General features: G+C 47.0%; 8 protein-coding genes across 8 annotated transcripts; 6 read left to right on the top strand and 2 right to left on the bottom strand.

The window, feature by feature from the left end:
• Positions 1 to 1,848: 1,848 nt before the first annotated feature.
• On the top strand, positions 1,849 to 3,541 carry BDV38DRAFT_268814 (putative MFS transporter; the record flags this gene model as incomplete). Its single annotated transcript, XM_032056843.1, has 3 exons — positions 1,849 to 2,274; positions 2,343 to 2,576; positions 2,639 to 3,541. 3 exons carry the CDS (start codon positions 1,849 to 1,851, stop codon positions 3,539 to 3,541), a joined length of 1,563 nt encoding a protein of 520 aa, XP_031917211.1.
• Positions 3,542 to 4,061: 520 nt separating this feature from the next.
• BDV38DRAFT_279589 (uncharacterized protein) lies at positions 4,062 to 6,167 on the bottom strand (the record flags this gene model as incomplete). The annotated part of the gene is made up of 9 exons (XM_032059060.1): positions 4,062 to 4,259; positions 4,312 to 4,395; positions 4,453 to 4,509; positions 4,584 to 4,822; positions 4,896 to 5,090; positions 5,146 to 5,270; positions 5,324 to 5,806; positions 5,859 to 5,898; positions 5,960 to 6,167. 9 exons carry the CDS (start codon positions 6,165 to 6,167, stop codon positions 4,062 to 4,064), a joined length of 1,629 nt encoding a protein of 542 aa, XP_031917210.1.
• Positions 6,168 to 7,474: 1,307 nt separating this feature from the next.
• On the top strand, positions 7,475 to 9,851 carry BDV38DRAFT_268812 (putative beta-N-acetylglucosaminidase; the record flags this gene model as incomplete). Its single annotated transcript, XM_032056842.1, has 2 exons — positions 7,475 to 9,412; positions 9,477 to 9,851. 2 exons carry the CDS (start codon positions 7,475 to 7,477, stop codon positions 9,849 to 9,851), a joined length of 2,313 nt encoding a protein of 770 aa, XP_031917209.1.
• Positions 9,852 to 10,733: 882 nt separating this feature from the next.
• On the bottom strand, positions 10,734 to 13,053 carry BDV38DRAFT_297272 (sugar porter family MFS transporter; the record flags this gene model as incomplete). Its single annotated transcript, XM_032063096.1, has 8 exons — positions 10,734 to 10,956; positions 11,021 to 11,135; positions 11,204 to 12,210; positions 12,259 to 12,349; positions 12,408 to 12,433; positions 12,504 to 12,767; positions 12,845 to 12,919; positions 12,983 to 13,053. 8 exons carry the CDS (start codon positions 13,051 to 13,053, stop codon positions 10,734 to 10,736), a joined length of 1,872 nt encoding a protein of 623 aa, XP_031917208.1.
• A 2,786-nt stretch (positions 13,054 to 15,839) lies between these two features.
• On the top strand, positions 15,840 to 18,686 carry BDV38DRAFT_238798 (uncharacterized protein). Its single transcript, XM_032053713.1, has 7 exons — positions 15,840 to 16,166; positions 16,242 to 16,341; positions 16,399 to 16,563; positions 16,617 to 16,678; positions 16,737 to 17,451; positions 17,568 to 17,625; positions 17,696 to 18,686. Exons 1-7 carry the CDS (start codon positions 15,935 to 15,937, stop codon positions 18,650 to 18,652), a joined length of 2,289 nt encoding a protein of 762 aa, XP_031917207.1. The 5' UTR covers positions 15,840 to 15,934; the 3' UTR covers positions 18,653 to 18,686.
• Positions 18,687 to 19,256: 570 nt separating this feature from the next.
• BDV38DRAFT_238795 (uncharacterized protein) lies at positions 19,257 to 22,244 on the top strand. Its single transcript, XM_032053712.1, has 4 exons — positions 19,257 to 19,375; positions 19,492 to 20,856; positions 20,910 to 21,247; positions 21,298 to 22,244. The coding sequence occupies exons 2-4, from the start codon at positions 19,815 to 19,817 to the stop codon at positions 21,700 to 21,702; spliced, it is 1,785 nt and encodes a 594-aa protein (XP_031917206.1). The 5' UTR covers positions 19,257 to 19,375; positions 19,492 to 19,814; the 3' UTR covers positions 21,703 to 22,244.
• Positions 22,245 to 22,440: 196 nt separating this feature from the next.
• BDV38DRAFT_221474 (oligoribonuclease) lies at positions 22,441 to 23,314 on the top strand. The gene is made up of 2 exons (XM_032052796.1): positions 22,441 to 22,577; positions 22,667 to 23,314. The coding sequence occupies exons 1-2, from the start codon at positions 22,530 to 22,532 to the stop codon at positions 23,192 to 23,194; spliced, it is 576 nt and encodes a 191-aa protein (XP_031917205.1). The 5' UTR covers positions 22,441 to 22,529; the 3' UTR covers positions 23,195 to 23,314.
• On the top strand, positions 23,277 to 23,622 carry BDV38DRAFT_221479 (uncharacterized protein). The gene has a single exon (XM_032052797.1). It carries the CDS (start codon positions 23,359 to 23,361, stop codon positions 23,533 to 23,535), a length of 177 nt encoding a protein of 58 aa, XP_031917204.1. The 5' UTR covers positions 23,277 to 23,358; the 3' UTR covers positions 23,536 to 23,622.
• Positions 23,623 to 23,849: the final 227 nt, after the last annotated feature.

Raw genomic sequence — 23,849 nt, 5'->3', positions numbered from 1 at the left:
GTTGGATCTTTGGACCAAGGGGTCAACTTTGCTTTTATTCTCCGACAATATTGATGTATCGGGGCAACAGTAAAGAAAAATATACGAAAAAAATAATAAAATAAAAGGAGAATAAGGAAAAGACGCGAGTTAGAACATCGGAAGTCTTGTCACAGGTTGAATTTGAGATTCCTGGCCGTTTTAATATTGAGGCTTGTTTTCCCTGGTGGAGATCTTATCAGATGACTTGGCTCTCAGCGTGGCTTTGCACCTGATTTATCACGAGTCAAGCTGTTCGGTCCCTTTTTCCACGCAAGCAACCTATCCTCCCCCTTCAAACCTCAGCTGTCGGCTTTCTTTCGGATACACATTTTTGGTCCTGTCTCTTTATTGCCTTTGTGCGTGACGCGTACCCGTCACCCTTGAAGCTTTTACGCCTCGCACAGGCAATCTAGCAATTATTGTCTGTGTCTGGGGACTTACGGCAACTGTATTTTCACTAATCAACTCAAGGATTGGCTGATCATGGAAAACAGGATCCTAAACACTCCAAAAGAGACTTCTGAGGGGTTTGAATAAAACTGGAAGGCCGGTCCTGAAGGGAAACGTCCATGTGTTAAATAAACACTGTTATCTATCCACGCCTTTGTCCCTTCTCCTCTGTCAGGTCTATTGCTTTGGATAAAAGGTGAATTAGAAGAACACGCGAAAATGGGCTGATTTTCAGACAGGATGTTATGGTCCTTGTGACGAAAACTTGTTCTAGCCAACAAGTAGACCAGCCGGGTTACTGTGTATGGTGATCAGTGGGTCGTTGAGACTCAATAATTATTATAAATTCTTACCAGATCAACAATTGTGAGAGCACGTCAAAATTGACTCCATCACATTAGTTGGGTCGTCATGTGTCTGGTTGTCGCAAAACCCATCTGGTCCCATTGTGATGATCCTCCTGAACAGCTCCTGTTGCGGCTCCACTTGGTCGCGGATCCTCAGTCAAGAACCGATGGGTAACGGGAGCTATCGGAAAGCCGTGTGCGGACTACTCCTAGAACCCCAAACGGGTCCTGCTACCGTCTCCGCCGAATGAAACAATTACTTCATGGGAACACGCGTAGTAGTTTTCGGCCTATTGTTTGCGCCGTTGGTCATCCAGGGGTCTAGTTGGACTGCAATGTCGATCCTGTTCCCACTCTTGGGCCAAGCTATAGACCTGCGGCTCCGCTCCCGAACCTATAGTGGCCATGGGCGTGGCTAGGTCTCAGACACATCATTGGCTCCGCGCATTGTACGGGGACTGTGGTATTTCCATGGCCGCCCTGTGAAGCATGTGCTACTCTTCACATTGTCTTCCCACTGGGCGCTGAACACTCAGGCACCAATGATATCGAGTTGGCTCCATGTGGCTGCGTGGTCTGGCCACACTTCAGGCTGATGATGTGATGATAGTCGTGCTAAAAATGAAATTCTATTCTGCAAAACGCGCAATGCAAAGAACATTGGGGGTCTGTCTCCTTTTCCGATTTTGTTCATTTAAGATGCAGATGGTGTCAATATGTCTACTCATTGAAGCATTGTATCCAAAACAGACTTCCCTTTTCCAGTTCTCAGTCTCTCTTTTCAATGCTTTCTCTTGGCTCTCTCCCTGTCGCTCATTTCAGTTAGCCTCTAAGACAACTCAATGTCAAATCTTTCTATACAGTAGCTCATTCGTTCATTGATCCAGTGCCTAATCCCTGGAGGAGTTCAAACAATTTCATTCTCTAGTTGAACATTGTCTTTCCCTTGTTGTCCCTGCAGTTGGCCTGAGCCATGTTCAAGTCTGCTTCTGTCAAGTCTGTCTCTGTCCATGAGAGAGAGATACCGACGATGTCGGACAGATCGTCTCTCAACTCTGCTACCACTCAAGTTGCCACAGAGGAGCATCTAGCTCCTCGCGAAGACTTCGGGCAACCCCCTGGCACCCCCAATACGCTTGTTCCTGTGCAATCTGAGCAAGGCTCTGATTTGCAAAAAGAGCCTGTTGCAGACGATGATGACTTTGAAGAGGCTGATGCAGAACAATATAAGCGGTTCTCACCCGCACGAAAAATTATCATTGTTTCTATCCTCTCGTACTGTGCCTTTCTTGCTCCTATCTCCTCAACAGCCATCCTGGCCGCAGTTCCAGAGATATCCAAGACCTTTAAAACAACGGGGGATATAATCAATGCTAGCAATGCACTTTATCTGACGTCCATGGGAGTCGCCTCTCTTGTCTGGGGTCCTCTTAGCCAGGTTTGGGGTCGTCGCCCCGTAAGTTTCACCTCTATGTTTTAGGGTTCTTTGTCTAAGACCTTCCACTGACAAGTGTTTCTCTTTAGATATTTGTCGCAAGCGGCGTTCTTTTCTTCATTTTTACGGTTGCCACGGCCCTGTCTCCTAATCTTCCTGCCTACTTCGTCTTCCGTATCCTCACTGCTTTCCAAGGGACATCCTTCCTTGTTGTCGGTAGCTCCGCCATCGGAGATGTGTATGAGCCTCGTAGCCGAGCATCAGCAATGGTATGGCTTCTGTCAGGGAGTATGACTGGACCTGCGGCTGGCCCTTTCCTCGGTGTATGTCTTGATTCCACTTATGGTCAATCAACTAGTCGGCAGTGGCTAACATGAAGACTCAGGGTGTCATTGTGACCTTCCGATCATGGAGGGTGATCTTCTGGCTTTTGTCTGCGATGAGCGGGTTTTCCGCCTTGATGCTCATTTTTCTCTTTCCTGAGACGATACACTCTAAAACCGATGGTGATCTGGCCGGGAAGAGTCTTCCCGAACAGACCAAGCTCCTGTGGCAGCGTGTGTCGCCCGTTCGTGTGATAACCCTGACCTTCTCATATCCAAACATCCTCATAACCGGTCTAGCCGCCGGTGCCCTGGTCTGGAACCAATACGCTCTTTTAACCCCTATCCGTTACATCCTCAACCCTCGTTTCCACCTAAACAGCCCTATTGAATGCGGTCTCTTTTACCTTGCTCCAGGAGCTGGCTACTTAGCTGGCACCTTCGTCGGGGGTCGCTGGGCCGATTATTTTGTTCGAAAGTACATTAAACGTCGCAACGGCCTCCGAATCCCAGAGGATCGGCTGCGCTCTTGCCTAGCATTCGTGTGCGTCGTCGCCCCGGGTTGCATCCTCATCTATGGCTGGACACTCGACCAGGAGGTCGGTGGTATCCCCGTTCCCGTTATCGCCATGTTCCTACAGGGCGTCGCACAATTATTCTGCTTCCCAAGTATCAACACCTATTGCCTTGACGTGATGCACGATCAGGGTCGCAGCGCAGAGGTCATCGCAGGCAACTACCTCTTCCGGTATGTTTTTGCCGCGTTGGGCACCGGCGTCGTCTTACCAGCCACCAAGGCCATGGGTGTGGGTTGGTTCAATACAGTCTCGGCTTTGTTTCTGGTCATTGCTGGGGCCTTAGTATGGCTAACGGCTGAATACGGCCCTAAGTGGCGCGAAGCCATCGATTCCAAGCATGAGCAGAAACAAGCTCGAGCAAAAGAAGCACCTTGTGAGAATGTGTAGGGGCTTACAAAAAAAAAAAAAAAAAAAAAAAAAAAAAAAAAAAAAAAAAAAAAAAAAAAAAAAAAAAAAAAAAAAAAAAAAAAAAAAAAAAAAAAAAAAGAAAGAAAGAAAGAAAGAAAAAAAGAGAGAGCGGAGAAAGAACGGTAGATGCAAAGATATATTTACGTCGTGCTTAATGTGCCAGGCATGATACAATAGAGGATTATATGGGATAGATCCAAAAGTACTTGGGTTTTTGGCTTTTTTTAGACCACATACTTAATGTATATATTGTTATTCTCGTGTTTTATGGCATGGCGTTTGGCTTTTGTATATACCCATTTTGGTTCTCCCTCTACATAGTCACAGTCTACAATAGTCTTAGATACCGAATTGAGATATTTCTCGTTGACACGGATAGTAACCAGTTTTCAAGTTATTCTTCCGCACTGCAGGATAATGGTACTATTGATCTAACACTGACTCTCATATCGTCTTCAGTAATGGAAGAAAAATCTTTCCTTGCACTTGTTTACAATATTTAGTTCACCCCAACCCCCGGAAGCATTTTTTTCTTCTGCACGAATTTTCGCCCGTCCTGACGACCTTTCTCCACATCCACAAAACTAATCATGATCATAGCAACAGTACAAATAGCAAAGAGAAATGGAAACCCCATCCAATTGTTTTGTGTATTGTTGATGATGGCTTGGATGACATTCGGGCCGATGATCGAGGACTAGATGGACACTGTGAGTATGCTCCGATGTGGCTGTGGATGGCAGACTTACGGCACGGTTGGTGATGCCGAATAGAGCGAAAAACATGTTATCATATCCTTGGGGCATGAGCTCGCTGATCATTGTTTGGGCGTACTATTTTGGATTACTATAATTATAACCTCAGAACTTTCGAAAAAGAGACGAACGTACGGCGTAGTATGGAGCTTGAAAGAGACCAAAAACAACGTTATAGAAGTAGAACTCCCACTGTTTAAAGCGTATCTTGTTAGTTAAAGATTCGTAGACTTGATTAATCTAGTTGGTGTATCGAATCGACTCACCCGATGGTGATATCCGATTCGTGTTGTCCACAAACCTAACATCCCCCAGAAAGGGATGAAGACACTGAAGAAATTGGTGACGAGAAACATTCGCTTAGTGCTTATTTTGAAATATTTCTGAATATACCAGAACCCGAAGGTCGACATGGTCGAGGTTACAGCTTGAACGATTCCAAGATATGTCAGTTGGAGAAACGAAAATGATACCTCATTGTTCTGGATTATGCTGACGAGTGTCCCTGAGGTGAGACTTCGTTAGCTGTGATCTTGATCTTCTCAGTTGACACGTGGAATACACAGCAGAAGCCTTACCAGTCGTGTTCAGTCCATCAGCCAGCAAAAAGTAAGCAACAAAGTAGAGAAACGTTTGTGGTAGTAACCGAACTTCTCGGAGTGCTACCCATAATTGTTTGAAGCCAATCGTTGCATAAGTGGAGCCCTTTGGAACTGGGGGCCCAGGGCGCTTCTGCTGGAAAATGAACCACCAAAAGCCTAGGAGGACCCAGTCTGAAGACCGTTAGCCAGGATACATGAAGCCAATCGAAGCTCAGGTCATACTTACAGGAGTTTGTCAGACACAAAGCAAGATTATTTGAATAGTCCTTTCCCTGGAGCGGCAGCAAAACGCTCAAATTGAGGGCAAGTGTCAAGAGGTATCCAATGTTACTGTGCGCAGTCGACACGTTGCTACGATTCATTAGTGCCTACTCAGCAAAGTAGATATAAGATAGGTTCTTAACCTAATATGGTTTTTTTCCAGCGACTCTATCGCGTCGTACTCCTCCATAGTGATTTTGTCTTCGCGCAAATCTTCTTCACGGGCTTTGCGGACGTGGGGCATAAAACGCGCAAGTCGAGGAAAAGCAGCTGCGTAGAATACCAATGTCGCACCATAAGCAACATATGCGACCACGTACATGCCCATTGCTGCAGGCCATTGATTGGGATGCTTGATTGCCATCATACCGTACTGCAAAGCCCAACAGACAACAGTGAGGACTAAGAGTAGCCAGCGGCCAAATGAGCCATAATCTGCGGCACTGCCCAGCCAAACAAAAATCACTGTCATAAAAGTAAAACAAAGTCCATTGGCAATTAGAACGACTGACGAGACGGAGCGAGTGCCTCCAGCCCAAGGAACCACACACGCAGATGACGTTGTGCAAGGTTCATGTGGCTCCGCCCCTGGCTGCCAGCCCGCACCAGTCAGAGCCCATTGGAATCTAAGGGGGTTCGATTAGTCCACCTTATGATATTGCCGGTCCAGCGCCTTACAGTGCTTGAGAATAAGAACCAGGACCAACTCCATTATCACCTGAAGGCCAAGGCAACCCAAGTCAGGGAGGACCAGAAGCAAGAGACCTCAAAGAGCTCACCATTATAGTATAGGTAGTAAGACCATAACTCTTTCCTGGTCGTTGTGGGCTGGTCATAGTCCTCCTCAGCTCTGAAAAGGTGGTCAAGTTCATCCCTTGAGGGGAGCCGCTCTTGCGGCTGTACTACACCCTGAACAGTGACATCGGCCTTGCTGGTGGAGTCTGGACTTTCTTGAGTAGCCCTGTTACTAGTAACACTCAAATCCATCAAAGATACGTCTCTATCCACACATCGATCGTCGTGCGATATGATGATTGTCCAGCAAGGAATAAAGCGTTCCTTGTCGCCCTGTTTCGGAAAGGATGTATGTGGTGGTTATTGAGTCGAGAATAGACGAAAGGATGGAATAGATCAGTAAGGATTGTAGAGAGAAACGGCAAAGGTGAGACGATTATAGTGGTCGGGAGATAAGAGATCGCACACTGTGGGATGCCACGGTGGTACTTGGTAATTGTGAATCAAGGATGAGTACTAGTAGATGATAGAATAGGGTGCACTTATCAGAGAGATCATCCATCGAATCGGATCCGTTGATCTCCTCTTCTTTTTACCCCGCAATGAAGGGGGTTTAAATGTATCGCCAGAGTTCACTTTTACCCTTCCTCGCTGGTGTTGGTGTTGGTGTTTTTAATTATCCATGATTTGTTGGATACTTTCATAAAGGTTCACGTGAATCAAAAGTATTGCCTGAACCCAATAAGGCAATTAATCAATCAATCATACAAAACAGGGTTTGTATGTTTTGTATGTTTTGTATGTACTTGTACTGTACCTTCCATTTTAGTTTGTCTCTCCACTCACACACACACACTCTCTCTCTCACTTCAAGATACATCCAAATTTCTTTTTAATCACTATTAGTCTTCTTTGAATTCACTACTATTGGCCCAACTAATGGACTGATGCTTAGATCTCCTCTACTACTCTCCCCCGCGCCGCGTGGGTCTCCTTGCAAGCCATTTAATAACAACGGAACCACGACTCCACTCCACACCCATCTGCCTATTATTACCACCACGCAAGTCACTCTCCAACTCTCTTCAGCCCCTCACTCTGAAGTTGCTGAGATGCAATCCACAGATCTGCGTAAGAAAGTCGGCCAGGTACGAGCAAGGCTTCATAACATGACTTTCGAACAAACAACGCCAATGAACAATGAACTAAGTACCACCTTTGTATAGCTTTTTGCGGTCGGCTTTCACGGCCTCACTCCTAGTCCCGAGATCAAAACCCTAATCCACGAATATGGCTTGGGGGGCATTGTTCTTTTCAAGCGAAACATCAGCGATGCAGTCCAGTTGCAAGTAGGTCGCTCTAGTCATACGATGATAAATACCAAAAAATAAAATAAATAAATAAATAAACAGCGCTAATACTCTTAGTCTCTAACCCACTCTTTACAAGACGAAGCGAGACTAGCTGGGCATGAATATCCCTTGTTTATTGGTGTTGACCAAGAGAATGGGTTGGTCACCCGGATTTCACCTCCTATTGCTGCTCAACTCCCCGGGCCTATGGCTCTTGGAGCGACTTATGCCCCAGAGCTTGCTAAGGAAGTCGGCACCGTCACGGGCGAGACACTGAGACTATTCGGGATCAACATGAACTATGCACCTGTGTGTGACATTAACTCAGAACCCCTAAATCCAGTGATCGGCGTCCGCAGCTTTGGAGATCACCCTGGATTGGTGGGAAGACTGGCATGCGCCACTGCTCAAGGACTCCGAGAGCAAAAGGTGGTTCCCAGCGTCAAGCATTTCCCAGGACACGGAGATACTGCCGTGGACTCCCACTTTGGCCTTCCTGTCATCTCTAAGACAAGAGAACAACTAGAAAAATGTGAATTGAGACCTTTTAGCAGAGCTGCAGCCGAAGGTATTGAGGCGGTGATGACAGCCCACATTTCGCTACCTGCTATTGACGACAGTCGGCTCCCTGCTACACTTTCTGCCGAAGCTTTGAATATATTGCGAAAGGACATGAAATACGACGGTATGGTGATCACAGATTGTCTAGAGATGGATGGTATCCGTGCCTCATACGGTACGGAGCAGGGGGCAGTCCTCGCTTTAGGGGCTGGCTGCGACAGCATTATGGTCTGTCACACTTATGATGTCCAGGTAGGATCAATCGACAAGATCTGCGAGGCTGTAGAATCCGGAAAGGTGCCGGCTTCGCGTCTAGAGGAAGCTTTTCGTAGAGTGACTACACTAAAAGCCCGTTTTCTAAGTTGGGACGCAGCGCTCAAGCCACAGAGCCTTAATGGGCTTACATATCTTAACCAAAAAGGCGCAAAATTAGCAAAAGATGCCTATACTAGCTCGGTCACTCTTGTGCGCGATACACAGAGTATTCTTCCCTTGTCTCCTTCGTCGAAGATTGCATTTCTCTTTCCGGGGGATAAGACACCGGCCGGCGGTGCAGTGGATGGGGAAGGATTAGGCAGGAAGGGATCCTATAACGCCTCCGTTTACCTCGACATTCTTAGACAATGGAATAACCAAGCCTTCGAGATTCGATACGGGCCAGCGGGTCTATCGACTGAGCAGCTCAGCCTTGTCGAAGCCGCAGATGTTGTCATATTCGCGTCTATCAATGCACGGGAATCAGCATATCAAAGAACGTTGGGTCTCGAACTGCCGCGCCGCAATCGTGCAATGGTTGCTATGGCACTCTGTAATCCCTATGACTTTCTGGAGGATTCGAATATTCAGACCTACGTCACTACGTACGAGCCGACGGTAGAGGCCTTTACAGTAGCTGTGGAGCTTCTCTTTAGGCCGCACCTCGCAAAGGGGGCTCTACCTGTTGGGCCAGAAAAGCCTGCACCACGTTGGCTTGAAGTACGACAATACGCATCTGCAACTGACTTTCCCCAGGTATATGATGTATGGCTCGCAGCCCTGCCCAGTTATAAAGTATCTGCAGACAACCTAAATGAAGTTATAACCCCTCCGCCCCATGTCCTCCCTGTTGAATCACACCATCTCGTTGCCAGAACAAGCTACCCGGAGTCCAAAGTCGTTGGATTTTGTCTCCTCTTCGTGGCCGCTCAGGGAGATACTGTCTGTGTCCAACTTGCAGCGCTTGCGGTTGATCCAAGATGGCAGGGGCGGGGAGTAGGGACCGCCTTATTTGCAGAGTGTCAGGCTTGGATGGAGAATACATTCAAGAAATCTCGTCTAGAGCTGGGAAGTACATTTCCACGTTTCTGGCCTGGGCTTCCCATTGACCTGCCGACGAAGGTCCAGGAATTCTTTGTTCATCGGGGATTCCAGCTAAACCCCCCAGTTCCACGGTCTGTTGATCTCTATCAAGATATCACAGAATTTCAAAATCCAGAGTTGTACGTTACACGAGCTAAGGAGCGAGGATATACCTTCCGTCCTCTAGAAACTGCCGACTACCAAGAATGTCTTGTTGGCCAGGAGAAGAACTTCTCGTATAACCAAGTATGTGTTTTAATATACTACCTGTCACCTATAAGCGCTTATAATGTACTGATATATTTCATAGGCCTGGGTTCAGATGTATCATAAACTTGACCCTAGCAAATACCCGTCCAGTGTAATGACCGCATTTGACCCTAACGGGAAGCAAGTAGGCTGGACATTAATGCTTTCCCATGAGTCTCCCATGCTAAAGCCGCATTGGGCATTCCCTTCTCTCTGTGGGCCCAAAACCGGCCTCATTGGTTGTGTCGGTGTCGACGCAGATTATCGCAAGGAAGGAGTTGGACTTGCCTTACTCTGCCATGCGATCGAAGATATGAAGCAAAGAGGAGTTGAAGGGATTTTTGTTGACTGGGTGAGCCTCGAAGGGTGGTATGAGAAGCTCGGGTTCAAGGTCTGGTGGAGTTGCCGAACGGGGGCGATGCAACTTGATGCTTGAGAATGATACAAACAAGGTCCCTCAGAGCTGCAACTAGATTGTCACCGTGAAATTTAAGATATGACTTTCAACCCTTGTGCGCTGACGGCACGTTGGCCCCAGTTTTATTTCTGGGAATTAAGTATATAAAGGTTATTCTAAGCCGAAACGGAGGTTTTTCTCTAAAACCAGGAGTAGACAGACCCCTTTATCGATATAGTAGTTGGGATACTTCGCATTAGCATCTCAGAGCTTTTCCGTGAGACGAGTGTGGAGAGTTCCCGCGCCTAGTAAACATGTAGCAGCATTCAATGGCTTTAAGAATGGCTTTCCAGGAGTTCCCATGTCCCCAAAAGGCTGACGATCTTGCAGCTGGTAGTGGCGGTATGAGGAAAGAAGTAGAATAAAACTGGAAAGACGAAGGAAGCTGTAAGTGCTATCACAAAGTTGCGAAAGCTTCCAGCGTCCTGACCCATCGTAGACCACAGGCAGTCTGTTTTCACTAGAATGACCTTACTCCCAATCAACATTCTATTGCAGATTTCTGGGAAGAGTGAACGAGGGGGGAGAGAGACAAAACAAGGTCAATACAGAGACTCCAAAAGTTCCTCTTTGGACCAAAGCAAGATAGAGCAATGCTCATTATCTCCCGAATGGCTAACTAGCTAGAGAAAACCATTCAAGCAACTTTTCATTTCACATACGCTGATGTAACTAGTAAAACATGGAGAGCGTTAACCTCATAACCATCCATGACCTGGTACATACACGCCATAAGATCTTATATTAAACTGCCGAAAGGATTAGAATGACAACCACCAGTAAATCGTCTCGAACTTCCAACCCAGTAAAGTAGTAAATTAGTTCTCTCAATCTGAGAGATATTGGGCCCTACCTCTTCCGTTAGGTCCGCGTCGCTACGTGGTCAAACTGGTACAGAGGCTCCAGCTCGACATTGCGTCGAAGGATATATCTCTTTACCCAGTATGGGAGTGCTTTCTTGAGCTGGTAGCCGGAGTGCATACGGACAGGAACAGCAAATACGTAGTCCAGCTCCTCCAGGGTGCGCTGCTTAGTCTCCGGAACTAAGAAGAAGATCATGATACATGCTGTAACATTTAAGCCCCTGTTCTTATGTCAGGTCTTTGTGGAACAAAACCTCAAGTAGCAACATTTGGGTGACAACTTACGCGTAAAAGGCGAAAGCTCCTGTTGGCGTCATAACCTCCAGCATCCGTGGGAATGTGATGCTGAGCACGGCCGCCCAAAAGAGGTTTGTCGCCACAGCAAAGGACATACCAACCTCTATGTAATGAAATAGAATACGCAAATCAGTAAATCCTCTCTGCACTCTTCGACGGCGGGTTTCTCACCTCGATGCGACAAAGGGAATACCTCGGCAGAGTAAGCAAAAGGAACAGGTCCCTCGCCGACTGAATAGAATGCAGCAAACATAAAGACAAAAAGAGAGATGCAGGCTAGGTGTGCAGTCTGTCCCTGCGGTATGTAAAAGCAAAACCCTGCAGCCAACAATGTCCAGGCCATTTGCGGGAAGGTAAACAGGAGGAGGGCCCTGCGTCCGTATGTATCGATAGTGAACACAGCAGGAAAGGCGAACAGGAAGTTGATCAGACCAAAGCCCCATGAGGCAAGCAATGCCTCAGTCACATTTGCCCCAGCTTGAGCAAAAATTGTTGAGGAATAAAACGCCACAATATTAATACCGCACATCTGTTGGGCAAGCATGACTGTCCCTGACGCAAGAGTTGCGCGGCGGACACGCGGGATAGTGAACAATTCACCAAGACGCACCAGGAAATTGTTTTTACCAACAAGCTCTTCTTCGATCTTGATCTGGGTATAGATGTAGTAGAGGTCTCTGGCCGCCTGTAAATCGCTGTTACGCAATTTGCATAGTGACTGGTATGCTTTCCTGACCAACCCCTTTTTGAGATACCAACGAGGGGATTCAGGGCATAAGAACACACCAAGGGTCAGAGGAAGAGCTGGAATAAAAGCTGAGCCGAGTTGCAGGCGCCAGGATATGGCACCCGTATCTTTGACAGCAAGGTTTGCGCAAGTCCCGAGGAAAATTCCAAATGCAGTCCACAATTGCCAGGACATCACCAGGCCGCCACGAATGTTTGCAGGGGTATTTTCGGCGCAGTATATGGGGATTGTGGCTCCTTTCAGTCCCATCCCAATACCCATCAGCAGGCGAGTAACGAATAACTGAGGCCAGGTTTGAGAGACAGCAGAGCCAATTGGGGTCAGCAAGCAGAAAATAGCAGAGATAAAGATGACGCCACGACGGCCCAGGTACTTATTAAGGGGGTCTGAGACCCAGCAGCCGCCAAACGCAGTTGCAAGGTAAGGCGCACTAGTTTCCCTATTAGTAGTTGAGCATTTGGAAATATGGAATACATACGAGTTCAAAATACCAACAAGCCACTGGTTTCTGGCCTTGAGTGCACCTTTCTCTGGGATGCCCAGGGCATCAGGAAAAGACAAGTTGGCACCTGGTAGGGAAGGAGATAAACAGGCGTCCAACCCGAAATGGCTAGCAAAGATACATACCATTACTTCCCGTCTGATCCCATCCCCTGAAGGAAAATTAGCTACTATCATAAGGGAAAGCAATAGACAATGAGTCGACAAGATAGTAGTACATACTGGACGGCAGCCCCAATGGAGCAAAGGCCAATGGTGAAATAGAGCGGCCATGGCTGGCGCCACTTGTGAGTGGTCTCGTTAGTAATGACAGTGATTTCCTCACCAGTCATGTTCTCAACTGTTTCGAAGTTGTCTGGGTCCCTCGCAATAAGAGCACCCTTCTTCAGATGATCGAGGATGTCTTGAAGCCCATGCTCATTGGCGAAGTGCTCAACATCTTGAAGAACCTGAGCGGGGGTCAAGTCTGCAAGAGGGTTCTTGATCCTAGAAGGATGCATTAGCTCCCATTCGCACAAAAAGGGAGATACTGTGAATACGACTGCATATAAGAGATAGCTTACTTGGCAGAGGTGTTCTTGTTGAGATTGATATGCTCAACATGCCCCTTCTCAGAAGTGCCATGATCATCGCTGAGACTTTGCAGAACCTGTTAGCAAGGGTTTCTTGAGAACGAACTATATATGAAAGAGGCAACGAACCGTTGCTCCACGTGTGACATTAGATCGTCAGGAGGCGTGTCTCCATCCGACTTCACTTTGGAGTCATCCATGATCACTGAGGCTTACAGAAAGAGACGTACAGAGAAATGTGAATACCGTCAGCGGTTGGGAAAAGCTCCAGATTTGATGGCTGAAGTGGGAGAGAGGTAGCAGTACTTTGCTAGAGGAGGTGAGAATAGGGGGAAAAGGAAGGTTTAAGAAGGGAAAAGTGCGGGGGAGAAGCAGACGAGATGAAAAAAGAAGAGTGTCATGCGATCTAAAAGGGGAAGGTGTCATGGAAGACCTGAGAAATAGGGCTCCAACACAGCAGGTGATGCTTTCCCCGGACGGGGTTAGCAGAAACCAATACCCAATCACACCAGTACTGCATTCACTTGTACACTTAACACTTCTTTCTCCATGGTTCCACTGCTATTTCCCCGTGGGAATCCCCAACCCCGTACTCACACCCAGGTAATACTAATCCCTAACGCTTCGTCCGTGGACAACCGTAATCACAAGAGACTAGTACTACTTGGTAGTATGGTGCAGAATAACCACGTTTCTTTCCCTCTGCAACTCTACTCAGGCAGCAGTGCAATAGTACAAAACCCAGGAAGGGTTTCTTGGTGAAGCCACTGGATCAAATTTCACCCACCTTTCTAGAACCTCACTACGAAACAAAGGCACAAACAACCCCTACCCTACAGTATATTATTTGATGACTCTTTTGAACAGAGAAATCCATTCTATGTGACCTTTTTGTTTACCCTTACAAATGTTTATATGACTGCTAGATGTGTCTAGCCGCCTTCGGATCTGGACTTCCGTCGAGCACCCGAAGCTAATTAATAAGGAAGTTATAGTAAAATGGATAGGCTACAGCTAGCAGTGGCATAATAAATCATACATACCAAGCATTTCTAATGAAGTACATGCCCCTTAAGCTCAAAGCACGCTAAGTCTAGTTTACTATCTATTAGAAGCAAGGAATTGCTTCTATTACATCGGCGAGTCATAGACTATGCTAGGATCTAAGGTAACAATAACGTGAAAATTACAGTTTGGGTAAGTGTTTGTAGAATGGTACCAGGCAGAAGCAGGAAAGGGAGAAATGACAATCAAGTTACGTTGCTCCCTTTGAAGCTGCAGATTGCGAAGAGTCTGGCCGAGGCCAAGGGCTAAACAACTGAAGAATTGTACTACTACAGTACGCGCCTTGAGCGATTGGCGATTGGCCATTCAAGTGAGGTTGGCTTGGTACACTAATCCTGACTTAGAATAGTACGATAAATCCGTCTAACATCCACTTCGATTGGAACTTGGTCATTTTTGTGTATCATACAGCACGGAGGGTCTTTTTCTTCTACATCTTCATTTTCATTTTCCCTTTGAAAATTCTAGCCCCTTGGTTTTGCTTCTCGGCCGTGGCCCCTGAATGCGACAATAAAGCCTATGGAAGTTCTCGGGTGATTATTCCGGATGACGAGAGAACTTCATCACAGCTCATTCAATAGCATAGGGATCATGTCTCCATAATCCGTGAACCATAGATTTACAAGCACATCAGATAGACAGGTGATCATCCACTCAATAGAGGAAACCCCTGGAAATCTCGGAATCACAGCCCGTCAGAATGACCGAACTCGGGGAGTATACCGAGGACCAAATTTGACCAATTAAATCAAACACCCTAGGTTTAGGAGATCATAGCTAGTTGATATTTAAATATGGGTTATTTGAATTAGAAAATCCAAGATTAGGTCGACACGGACGCTGAGCTCCGAGTCTCAGACTGCCATTACCCTGGATCAAATCAGGCAAAACTCAATTATCCTGCCTTTGCAGTGTCCAGCGTTGCACCGAAGTGCAGATATGATTTTCATCAACTAGAAATGACGAATCGTGGCTAAAGAAATCTCACAGACAACCGGCGCTATTCATTTATTTGGTAGTCCTATTTTTTAGTGGTCTTGAGTTCACCCTCTTGTTTTTAATTCGAGTTGAAATACTGCTGTTCTTGCGGAACATCACCATATGGTGAAGGACACACTCTGTCTCATTTTCGATGCATTCATGGACTTGAGATTCTTTAAATTCGCTGCGTGATTATATGAATCTATTCATAAGCTTCCTATAAACTGGCAAGTTAAATACTGCTACATGACGCCGTACAGTAACCCTAAATCCCACCAAGCACACGCTCGGCCCTTATTTGAATGATAGATGGGAATAGATTCCTATTTAATATTCAGTAATTCGAGTATCACAAACACAACAAAACACTTATGAGTTTCGCCGGGATAATTATCCGTCGTGCTAACCAGAGCATTCGTATTCATCTACATCGGTTAGATCAATTAGGACGTACTGAAGCATATTTCACAAGAGACGTGGTCTGCTGTTCAGGTTGGGTTTCCGCTTCGCACTCTTTTTATAAGGACACGGTTTACAAGCTTCAGGTGACTTATATGTAAAGAATACGGTTCATTCGACGGGCTAGGATAATTCTCTGAAGCCAGATTACCCTAGGTTCCTGATTATGTGCTTTTTGCTAAACTATATAATCATCTGAGATTCCGAGAGGACTGATATTCGTACAATCTGGCTCATTGGATCGAACAACTTAATTGTTATAAGTTAGTTCATCTGGTAGTTATTCTGTTCATGTTGAGTTAGACCCCTGATACGACGATTCTAGTGGCTTCATTTTATAAATAGCCTTGAGTTTGGGTTCCAGGCCCGGTCCAATTATATTTCCTTAAAGGGTTAAGACACTTCGCAGCCGTAAATCACGTGTGCTAACCCCAGTGAGAAACAACCGCCACATCCAGTTCCGAGATGCTTGTTGGTAGTTCGACACTGACGTGGCATCAGTCCATATATCCGGAAATATGCTTTCATTGCTTTACTTTACATAGAAACTCATATGGGTTCTCTGTCAGCCACAAAATGGAGTTTTCTCAGTCAAATATACCGTCTGCGCAGGATCTCCTGCGTTCCGGGGGGCTGTTTGTTCCATTTTCCGAGTTTCCGGTCCAGACCATCTACGAGACCACTGGCTGGTTTGAAAGAAAGCTACAGGAAGGGAAGCCGTTCGTGATTCGTGGATTAAACCAGCTTGATTGCTGGGATGCACCAACTTTGAACAATGGGTGCTTGGTTACATCGTCTTCCTCGGGAGGTATGTATCTAAAAGTTGCAGGATATATATCTCATATAGATTTGCTGACGGCTGTTCTCGGTTTACTCTGCTTAGCTATACCAGTAAGAAACTGCCAAACTGGTCGTGACGTTAGGATGCGGCTGCGTGATCTGATACCGACGGACCACACTCGTGCTGGTCACGTCCGTGAATCGTATGTCAAGGAAACCCATTACATGTCTGTGCATGTTTTATTGACTGCCCATCCTAGGCTCTATGCAAAGGACCTTCAATGCCCTGCCGAGTGGATCAGAGCGTTAAAAGCTGTCTTACCTTCCTGTTTAATGCAACTAGGCTCGTTCGACTTATTCCGAGTATTACCAAATGAAATCACCCCGGAAGTGTTGATGGCTTACGTTGGAACCCGGTTGTCCTTGTATGTAAACTGCGGATAAGGTGCGAGACCTTTGCTTATGACTCGTGTTTCAGGTCCGGTTTCCACAGATGTTTTAGTGGAACAGTTGCACTTAATTTAATGGTTGAGTCTGAAGGTATGTAAATACACTCACCGCACCAGTCTTTCTTGGGGCTTACCCTAATATAATAAAGGGAGCCGATATGGTTCACTGTGCTTTGGCACAGACCAAGCCTCACAGGAAAAGTACGACTTGTTTATGGAAGGACTTGGAAAGTCGTCCCACACTGATTGGGCCAATATCTCCATTGCGCAAATGAAGACTGCAAATTTTCCAATATATGTCACTCATCAAGAGCCTGGGGACTTGGTCATATTTCCTTCGGCAACTGCTCATCAAATATGGAATGTGAGCTCCATGGTGACGAAGGTGGTTTGGAACATCATGCATGCATCCTCAATTCCATCATTTTTTAATTATATTCAGCCTGTATATCAAAAGCAATGCCATGCAGATACAGGCAGAGTTCCCTTGATACCAATACATGCACTACGCGACAGCAGCCACAACCCAGAAGAGACGAAACTGCTTGTAGATATGCTTCAGCAGCTAGTCGACGACGAGGATACTGGGTGCGACTCATCTGTGCCTATTAAACTTGTGGATACACAAGGAGCTGTGGTGGAATGTAACTTTTGCGGATTAACGATCTGGAACCGACACTTACATTGCGAACAGTGTGGAGATTTTGACCTCTGTTTAACCTGTTACGTATCCGGAAGGAGTTGCAAGCATGTTGGTGACTATACTTGGGCTGAGCTATTCCGGAGCGAATATTGCCGAAGTCTTATCAAAACAGCTCGAGATAGATTAGGCAGCTATTCCGCCTCAGACATAGGACGACCGAAGTATGACACCCTAAATCACTGTTAAACCAGCATGCCTTAGCTTGTTTGTGTGACAGTTTGCTCCAGTTCCAATTTCGCTGGGTTAAAACGAATATCATCGCTAACCTATAAATTAGACAAAAGACTTTAGGTGCCATAGCTCTGGTGGCAGTGGAGGCGCGACGACAATCCTCAGTAAGTTTATATGGTGGTTTCAATTAGTCTTTGCGATAAATTTATAATTTTACAGGCTGACGATGCCTAGGAACGTCTCTGTCATCTCTGCCGTGACAGTCACCCTGTCTGGAAGGGAACCACATGCTCCCAATGCTCGGCTTTCTTCTGCTATCGTGGTCTATACAGGCACTTTGATATTAATCTCCTTGGGTTCCTCAGGAATGAGATCCCGTGGGTTTGCCCGAAATGCTCGCAAATATGTAATTGCCGTTGTTGCCATTTCTCTCGCCCTTACCAGAGCAAGGATAAGCCCATCCGAGTTCGGATTAAACCTGTTGATCCACGAGGTCGCATCGCCGGCTTCGTGGACAACGTATTTGACCAAAAGAGAGGCAAGAGAGCTGTCACTATTACACAAAGAGCATCACCACAGAGTACTTTGGAGCCTCGGGGTCAGAAACGACCTAGGACGCCAAACAATGATGGTCACGGAAGGTCGCTACACGAAGCTGTACACTCCTCTGAGAGTGTTGAACCCTCTCAGGTTAGGAGGTCGGATATCGTTACAGATGTCGATGTTCCCCACAGCCTTCCCATGCGCGGTAGTTCGACAGGGTCTTTCAATTCAAAAGGGCAGCTCCGCATCAGTGATCTCGTGGAGGACAGAAGCTCCCCGGACAAAAGTTTTCATCGCAGTCCACATATACAAGATCATATCCGACTCTCTTCCACGCCAGATAATACTGCATACCGATATCCTCATGAGCCCAAAAATCACAATGAAAGTATTCTGAATCCCATTGATGAGGAAAACATCCTCTCTCTTGAGAAGAAGCTAAGCTCTCTGCGCCAATATGCCGACGGCCTGCTTGAGCTGTCACTAATCGATTCGCATGCTAAAGTCCTTGACAAGATTTCAAGCTTAGAAGCTCAAATTGAGAGGAAAAGGCGACAGAAGGCCGAATTGCTTTTCAATGGCTTGAACCGGGATTTTCCTGACTTGGCAGATATAGCTATGGAAGAGGCGCGACGGCGTGGGTTATGAGAGAGACCACCCTGTTTTGTTTCCTTATGTTAACACAATAGGTACGGGTGGTGTTGGTCCATGTAATTCTTTTTCTTTTTTTTTTTTCCTTCTTCTCTTAACCATTTGGGATATCAAATGTTGTGAGATTCATGCGATACTTTTATTCTATCCACTAGACAAATAGAAATGATGTGATGATAGTGTTCTATATATAGTCATCCAACAAAGCGAGCCGTGAGTTGTACAAACCTCTGCAATTCCTAAAGCGGCGAAATGGGGCCAATGTATATCTACTTTGTAGCATTGTGGAAAGGAGATCTCTGGTAGAGTTCCCCGTGGGCGGACACTCCACATAACTCTGCTGGGCTTTATTGAGGAAGTCGTACAAAGGAAAACAAAGAGAAGTTAAGTCTAAATCCACCGTTACTCGAGTGGTTGGAATATACTACTCGTACTAGTATATTCTTACGCCAAGGCAAGAGGAATGTTGCATGGGAGTTTAAGCAGAACCGAAACCATGGAAGGCAGCGAAGGCGGAGGAGTTCCCACTGGCGGCCGTCGATCGCCCAGTCCTCCGCATCTCATTCGTTCCTCTCTTTCTCCCCCTTCCACCCTCTGTCACCGTCACGCTGTACAAGGGAGTTGGCCTTCGGGCATACCAGATATCTTGTTCATAAGTCGAATCATTACCCTCACTCGATGTTGCTGGTACCTACATTCTTTACGTGCATTTTCAACTTGGTACGCTCATCCTGACCCACTGGCCCATCATATCCAGCCATTCTTCTTCCCCTCCCACCCCCCTCCGCCGAGCTACTAGTACGATTGCCTGTGAATTGCTCACAAAGAAGATAAAGCTATAGGAACTTGCTTTTAAAATTTGCCTGGCTCTTGTGCCGAGTATTCCTGTTATACGCTACCGCACTCTCCAGTTGCAACCTCTTTGAACTGCGTTCTTGCGCTCCGTCCCTGTAAGGTTGTCGGTGTCAGTCCAAACACACTAGATATCCCTGACCGCCTCCACAACCCACGACGCCCGGAAGCTATCTCTTTCGCACACGCCGCACGATCTTCTCTCCTTCGATCACTCTCACCATACTTAGTTCGACCTGTTTTCTCCCCTGCAAGATACCACGGAGAACATCAGTTTGTTCACATATACCCTACCGCTCGCCCCATCATGCCGTGCTTTAAGGGTCTTGCTGTGAGTATACACACTCCGGACGGCCCTATTTCCGAGTACTCGATCCAACGCCAATCCCGAGCCTCTCGCATAGCTTGTTACATTCCCGTACCTCCACCGAAGCTACCAGATTCAGCTACCGGAAAACCTGAACAATCCACCTTTGCAGTTTCAATCACGTTACTGAATCCTGGACAAGATGTGCCCTACTCTACCCCGAAATCGACACCGGAAAACCCCACACCTAAGCCTAAGGTTGTTGGGGGCCTTCCCGGCCAAACGGCAGAGCGAGGCCAATATAGTAGCATGGTGGCACCGTACCAGCCGCTGACAAACTCTCCAAACGAGACGGTTGCAGCCTATATCTACTTCGACGGGCGGCAAAAGGAAGAGGTCGCTACTTTGCTCCGGAGAGGAGAGGAAACCTGGGTAAACTCACGATGGGTCAGCGTCCCTGAGTCAGAAGGAGGTGGCCTTGCTGAACGGGAGTTCCTCTTCCGTGAGGTGGGGTTGGAGCGCTGGCTCAATGGCTTAGATCTAGAGGGTAAGGATGTGGCCGCCAAGATTGAACGGAGACGGCAGAAGATGGAAAAGCGCCGCTTGAAGCGTGCGTCGGTCGATGGCACCAGTGACCTGGACATGGATTCTAAGGCAGACAAGCATGACAAGGGTATCATGCGATATGGTAACGACGCGAAGTCACCTCTCGAGGACGTTTCGGATGATGACATGTCTTTCTCCGATTCGGACGACGACCCTATTCCAGAGTCTGCAGGACAGATCAAAGTGGCTCTGTTCCGTGTCCTGGCCTCAGGGGAAATCAAACGTGGTGAATACTCGCCACAGTTTGATGCCCATGACGACGACGACGAAGCCCAGCAAGGCGGGAATGGCGGGACAGACGCAGATATCGACCATACAACGAGTTTCGCAAAGCCCAAGACCCTCGATCCCAAGACTATCAGCACACAAACGGTTACTGGGATTGATCCATCCGACAAGCCCTATGCTATATTTACGTTCATGTATAGAGGGGAGCGTAAGTTCACCATCTATTCAAGATATCTCATCTACCATACTGACTATCTATAGGGCAATTGCAGAAAATGGGCATGTTAAAAGATCCTAAGTCGCAAGAAACTCCTGGCTCCGCAAAGCGCAGATCACTTCAACCGGACTTCGCTAATATTGGTCCCTTGAAACCCGGTGGTACAGTTGGATTCTTGAACTTCCGTGACAGCACTGAGAACAAGCAGAAGGGAAAGAAAAGCAAGGCCGCTGGAGATGACGACATGGACAGTGACGATGATGACGATGATTCGATCTTGGGTAAAGTCGACGATGAAGAAGCTAAGGAAGACGATCAGCATCTGTCACCAGACGATATTAGACGCCAGGGGGAACTGGCCGAGGGCGTTCGCAAGATCAAGGCAAGTGAAACCCAAGGCTTTTACCTTAAGTTGCGCTAACGGAAATACAGCTCAAACGCCAGCACTCGTCAGCATCTTTGGGCGCTAGTACCCCCAAAACGGATACCGCTAGCCCCCAGCCATCAGGAGAGACCCCTGCAGCATCCAGTATCTCAACCACCCCTCCAACTGCACCAGCAGTCCTTGCCGGTATACCCGAGGTCCCCAAGCCTGCGGCAAATAATCTAAACGGAGAGTTCGTGGGAAGCCCATTGAAGAAACAAAGAGCCAGTGTATCCCAAGCGGATGAGAATGCTCTGCGACGGAGAATCGAATCGGGATTGTCTCAACCCATCAGCGGAGCTTTGGATGGTGCCGCTTCCGAGGGGCCTCAAACTACAGGGGCGAGTTCCAATTCCTTTGGGGCTGAGCCTCAGAAATCAGTCCCACAGGAGAATGAGGATGAAGAGCTGTGAAGAAGCTATCTCGATGACATATTATTAGCTATATGAACTTACTGGGTTCAGTATGTCTCTCAATTGGTGCTCGATCAAGAGTTCCCTTGATGAGCTTGTCGGAACGCTAACTTGACAATCTTCGATAATCTATATCCAGAGCTTTATTTATTTGTTTTTGGCTGGCACGCATGCAAACTATGTGAACAACGTTTTCTTCTCTTTTTGTTGTTGTGTTTGATTTTGGGGAAAACTTTCAAAAGATTATCCTGCTGACTATGATGGATTGGCGTAAGTGGACCAATCGATAGCCACCTGGTTGGTTCTTTTTCTTTTCTTTGTCTACCTGCTTTGGGACTTTCAATACTTCTTTTTAACGTCTTGACGATGATAACGACGGTATGGAGACTATTCTGGACTGTGTGCATGAGTTGGCACTACCTTATGCAGGATGGTCCTAGGGCTTTGCCCACGAGGATCTAGAATTCTTTACGTGATATTTGGAAAAGGTCTGGGCTATAAGTTAATTGCTATAGAATAAATGGATTACGCAAGGTGCAAACATATGATTGATTGAATCTGAAGAAACCCTTGACTTACTCGGTAGGTTCTTTTTTTTTGGTGGGGGGAGGCGGTTTCGTTTTATCTTATCGTCTGGAGACTATTTAATAAATTTAAATAATTTACCCCCGCAACGTCAGAGGGAAACTAAGCGTCTTTACCCCCACCATTTTTTCCACTCACCCGAAAGATGCAGACGGACATAGGTCTCTGAACCAAAAGGCCTTATCCATTTGTTCTTAGATTTCACGTGAAGTTATAACACTTTACACACAAACATCGTCAACATGCCATTGGCACGCTCATCCGATCCACTAGTGTGGATAGACTGCGAAGTACGCACCCTTCTCTTCGACTCTACCACCCCCCCTCTCCCCCTCCATATAGATGTGATACCTAATACACGCCTCAATCACACAAACAGATGACAGGCCTGGATTTCGAAAAAGACCAAATCATCCAGGTTTGCTGCTTCATCACGGACGCCAACCTCCAACTCCTCGACTCCCACGGCTTCGAAACTGTCGTCCACGCCTCCAAGACCACCATGGACAACATGTCACAATGGTGTATCGACACTCACGGCCGTACGGGATTAACCGCCGCCGTCCTCGCCTCCACTGTTACACCTGAGTCCGCTGCCTCCGAGCTATTGACATACATTCAGCGATATGTGCCGCAGCCCCGCACGGCGCTGTTGGCGGGAAATAGCGTACATGCGGACAAGGCTTTCTTGTCGCGGGGTCCCTACGCGAAGGTCCTGGAATGGTTGCATTATCGAATCTTGGATGTGAGCACCTTTAAGGAGGCCGCGAGACGATGGGGTGTGGATGAGTTGTTGGCGACTGTGCCTAGGAAGAAGGAGGTGCATTTGGCGAAAGATGATATTCTGGAAAGTATTGAGGAGATGCGTTTCTATAAGGAGAGGCTGTTTGGGAGTGGAATGAAATGAACGAGAGGGTTTATTAGACGGCTTTCTACTTAATTACTGCTGCTATTGCGACTGTTGCAGTATATGGACACCGACACTTGGGTGGGTTGCATTGATTTACTTTACCTGACAGAGCACACCCGCTCCCTAGAAGCAAGGCTATTGTCTTTCTAGCTGGCAACGCCATGGACTATGTCAAGGGAAATATCGGACTATCGCTGGGAACCTCCCGCTGTGACTGGGCAGGGTTCCTGGATTTGCCTAAGATGGGCTGCGGCCTTTCCTCACATCTTGTAAGAAAACAGCACCTGGTGCTAGAAATATTGCAGCCACGTCCAATCTTTCCACCTTCGTTCGCATGATCCAACTCGTCATTCGAGGATGGGACCTCTGCTCTACTCTGTCAATGTGGGACCAGAAAGCAGTGTACCACGAACACCCCTCCATGCATCCGATAATAAGTTGTTTTAATCGCTATCTTGATTTACAATCTTGATAGTGGAAATAACCACAGTCATGGTGAGGTGAGGGAGAAGATGGACATTGACAGCAACCGACCGCGGGACATAACCGTGAGTAGGCAATGCGCAAGGTCTCAGTGTACTGGCCATACTCGCAACAGGGCTAAACAGGCTGCTATTGCTTTCATACTTGAGCTATTTGTGCACTCCGTACG

Source organism: Aspergillus pseudotamarii (genome assembly GCF_009193445.1).
Source record: "Aspergillus pseudotamarii strain CBS 117625 unplaced genomic scaffold BDV38scaffold_9, whole genome shotgun sequence".
Taxonomy (NCBI): Eukaryota; Fungi; Ascomycota; class Eurotiomycetes; order Eurotiales; family Aspergillaceae; genus Aspergillus; species Aspergillus pseudotamarii.
This window is presented reverse-complemented; position numbering and strand designations above follow the sequence as displayed.

What these genes read in the sequence shown, in the direction of transcription:
- BDV38DRAFT_221479 (XM_032052797.1), top strand. Translation starts at nt 23,359, where the DNA reads ATGGACTATGTCAAGGGAAATATCGGACTATCGCTGGGAACCTCCCGC.
- BDV38DRAFT_238795 (XM_032053712.1), top strand. Translation starts at nt 19,815, where the DNA reads ATGCCGTGCTTTAAGGGTCTTGCTGTGAGTATACACACTCCGGACGGC. An exon ending in GTTCATGTATAGAGGGGAGC is followed by an intron (nt 20,857 to 20,909) that starts GTAAGTTCACCA and finishes GACTATCTATAG; the next exon opens with GGCAATTGCAGAAAATGGGC. An exon ending in AGGGCGTTCGCAAGATCAAG is followed by an intron (nt 21,248 to 21,297) that starts GCAAGTGAAACC and finishes ACGGAAATACAG; the next exon opens with CTCAAACGCCAGCACTCGTC.
- BDV38DRAFT_238798 (XM_032053713.1), top strand. Translation starts at nt 15,935, where the DNA reads ATGGAGTTTTCTCAGTCAAATATACCGTCTGCGCAGGATCTCCTGCGT. An exon ending in GCTGGTCACGTCCGTGAATC is followed by an intron (nt 16,342 to 16,398) that starts GTATGTCAAGGA and finishes TGCCCATCCTAG; the next exon opens with GCTCTATGCAAAGGACCTTC. An exon ending in GTTGGAACCCGGTTGTCCTT is followed by an intron (nt 16,564 to 16,616) that starts GTATGTAAACTG and finishes CTCGTGTTTCAG; the next exon opens with GTCCGGTTTCCACAGATGTT.
- BDV38DRAFT_221474 (XM_032052796.1), top strand. Translation starts at nt 22,530, where the DNA reads ATGCCATTGGCACGCTCATCCGATCCACTAGTGTGGATAGACTGCGAA. An exon ending in TAGTGTGGATAGACTGCGAA is followed by an intron (nt 22,578 to 22,666) that starts GTACGCACCCTT and finishes TCACACAAACAG; the next exon opens with ATGACAGGCCTGGATTTCGA.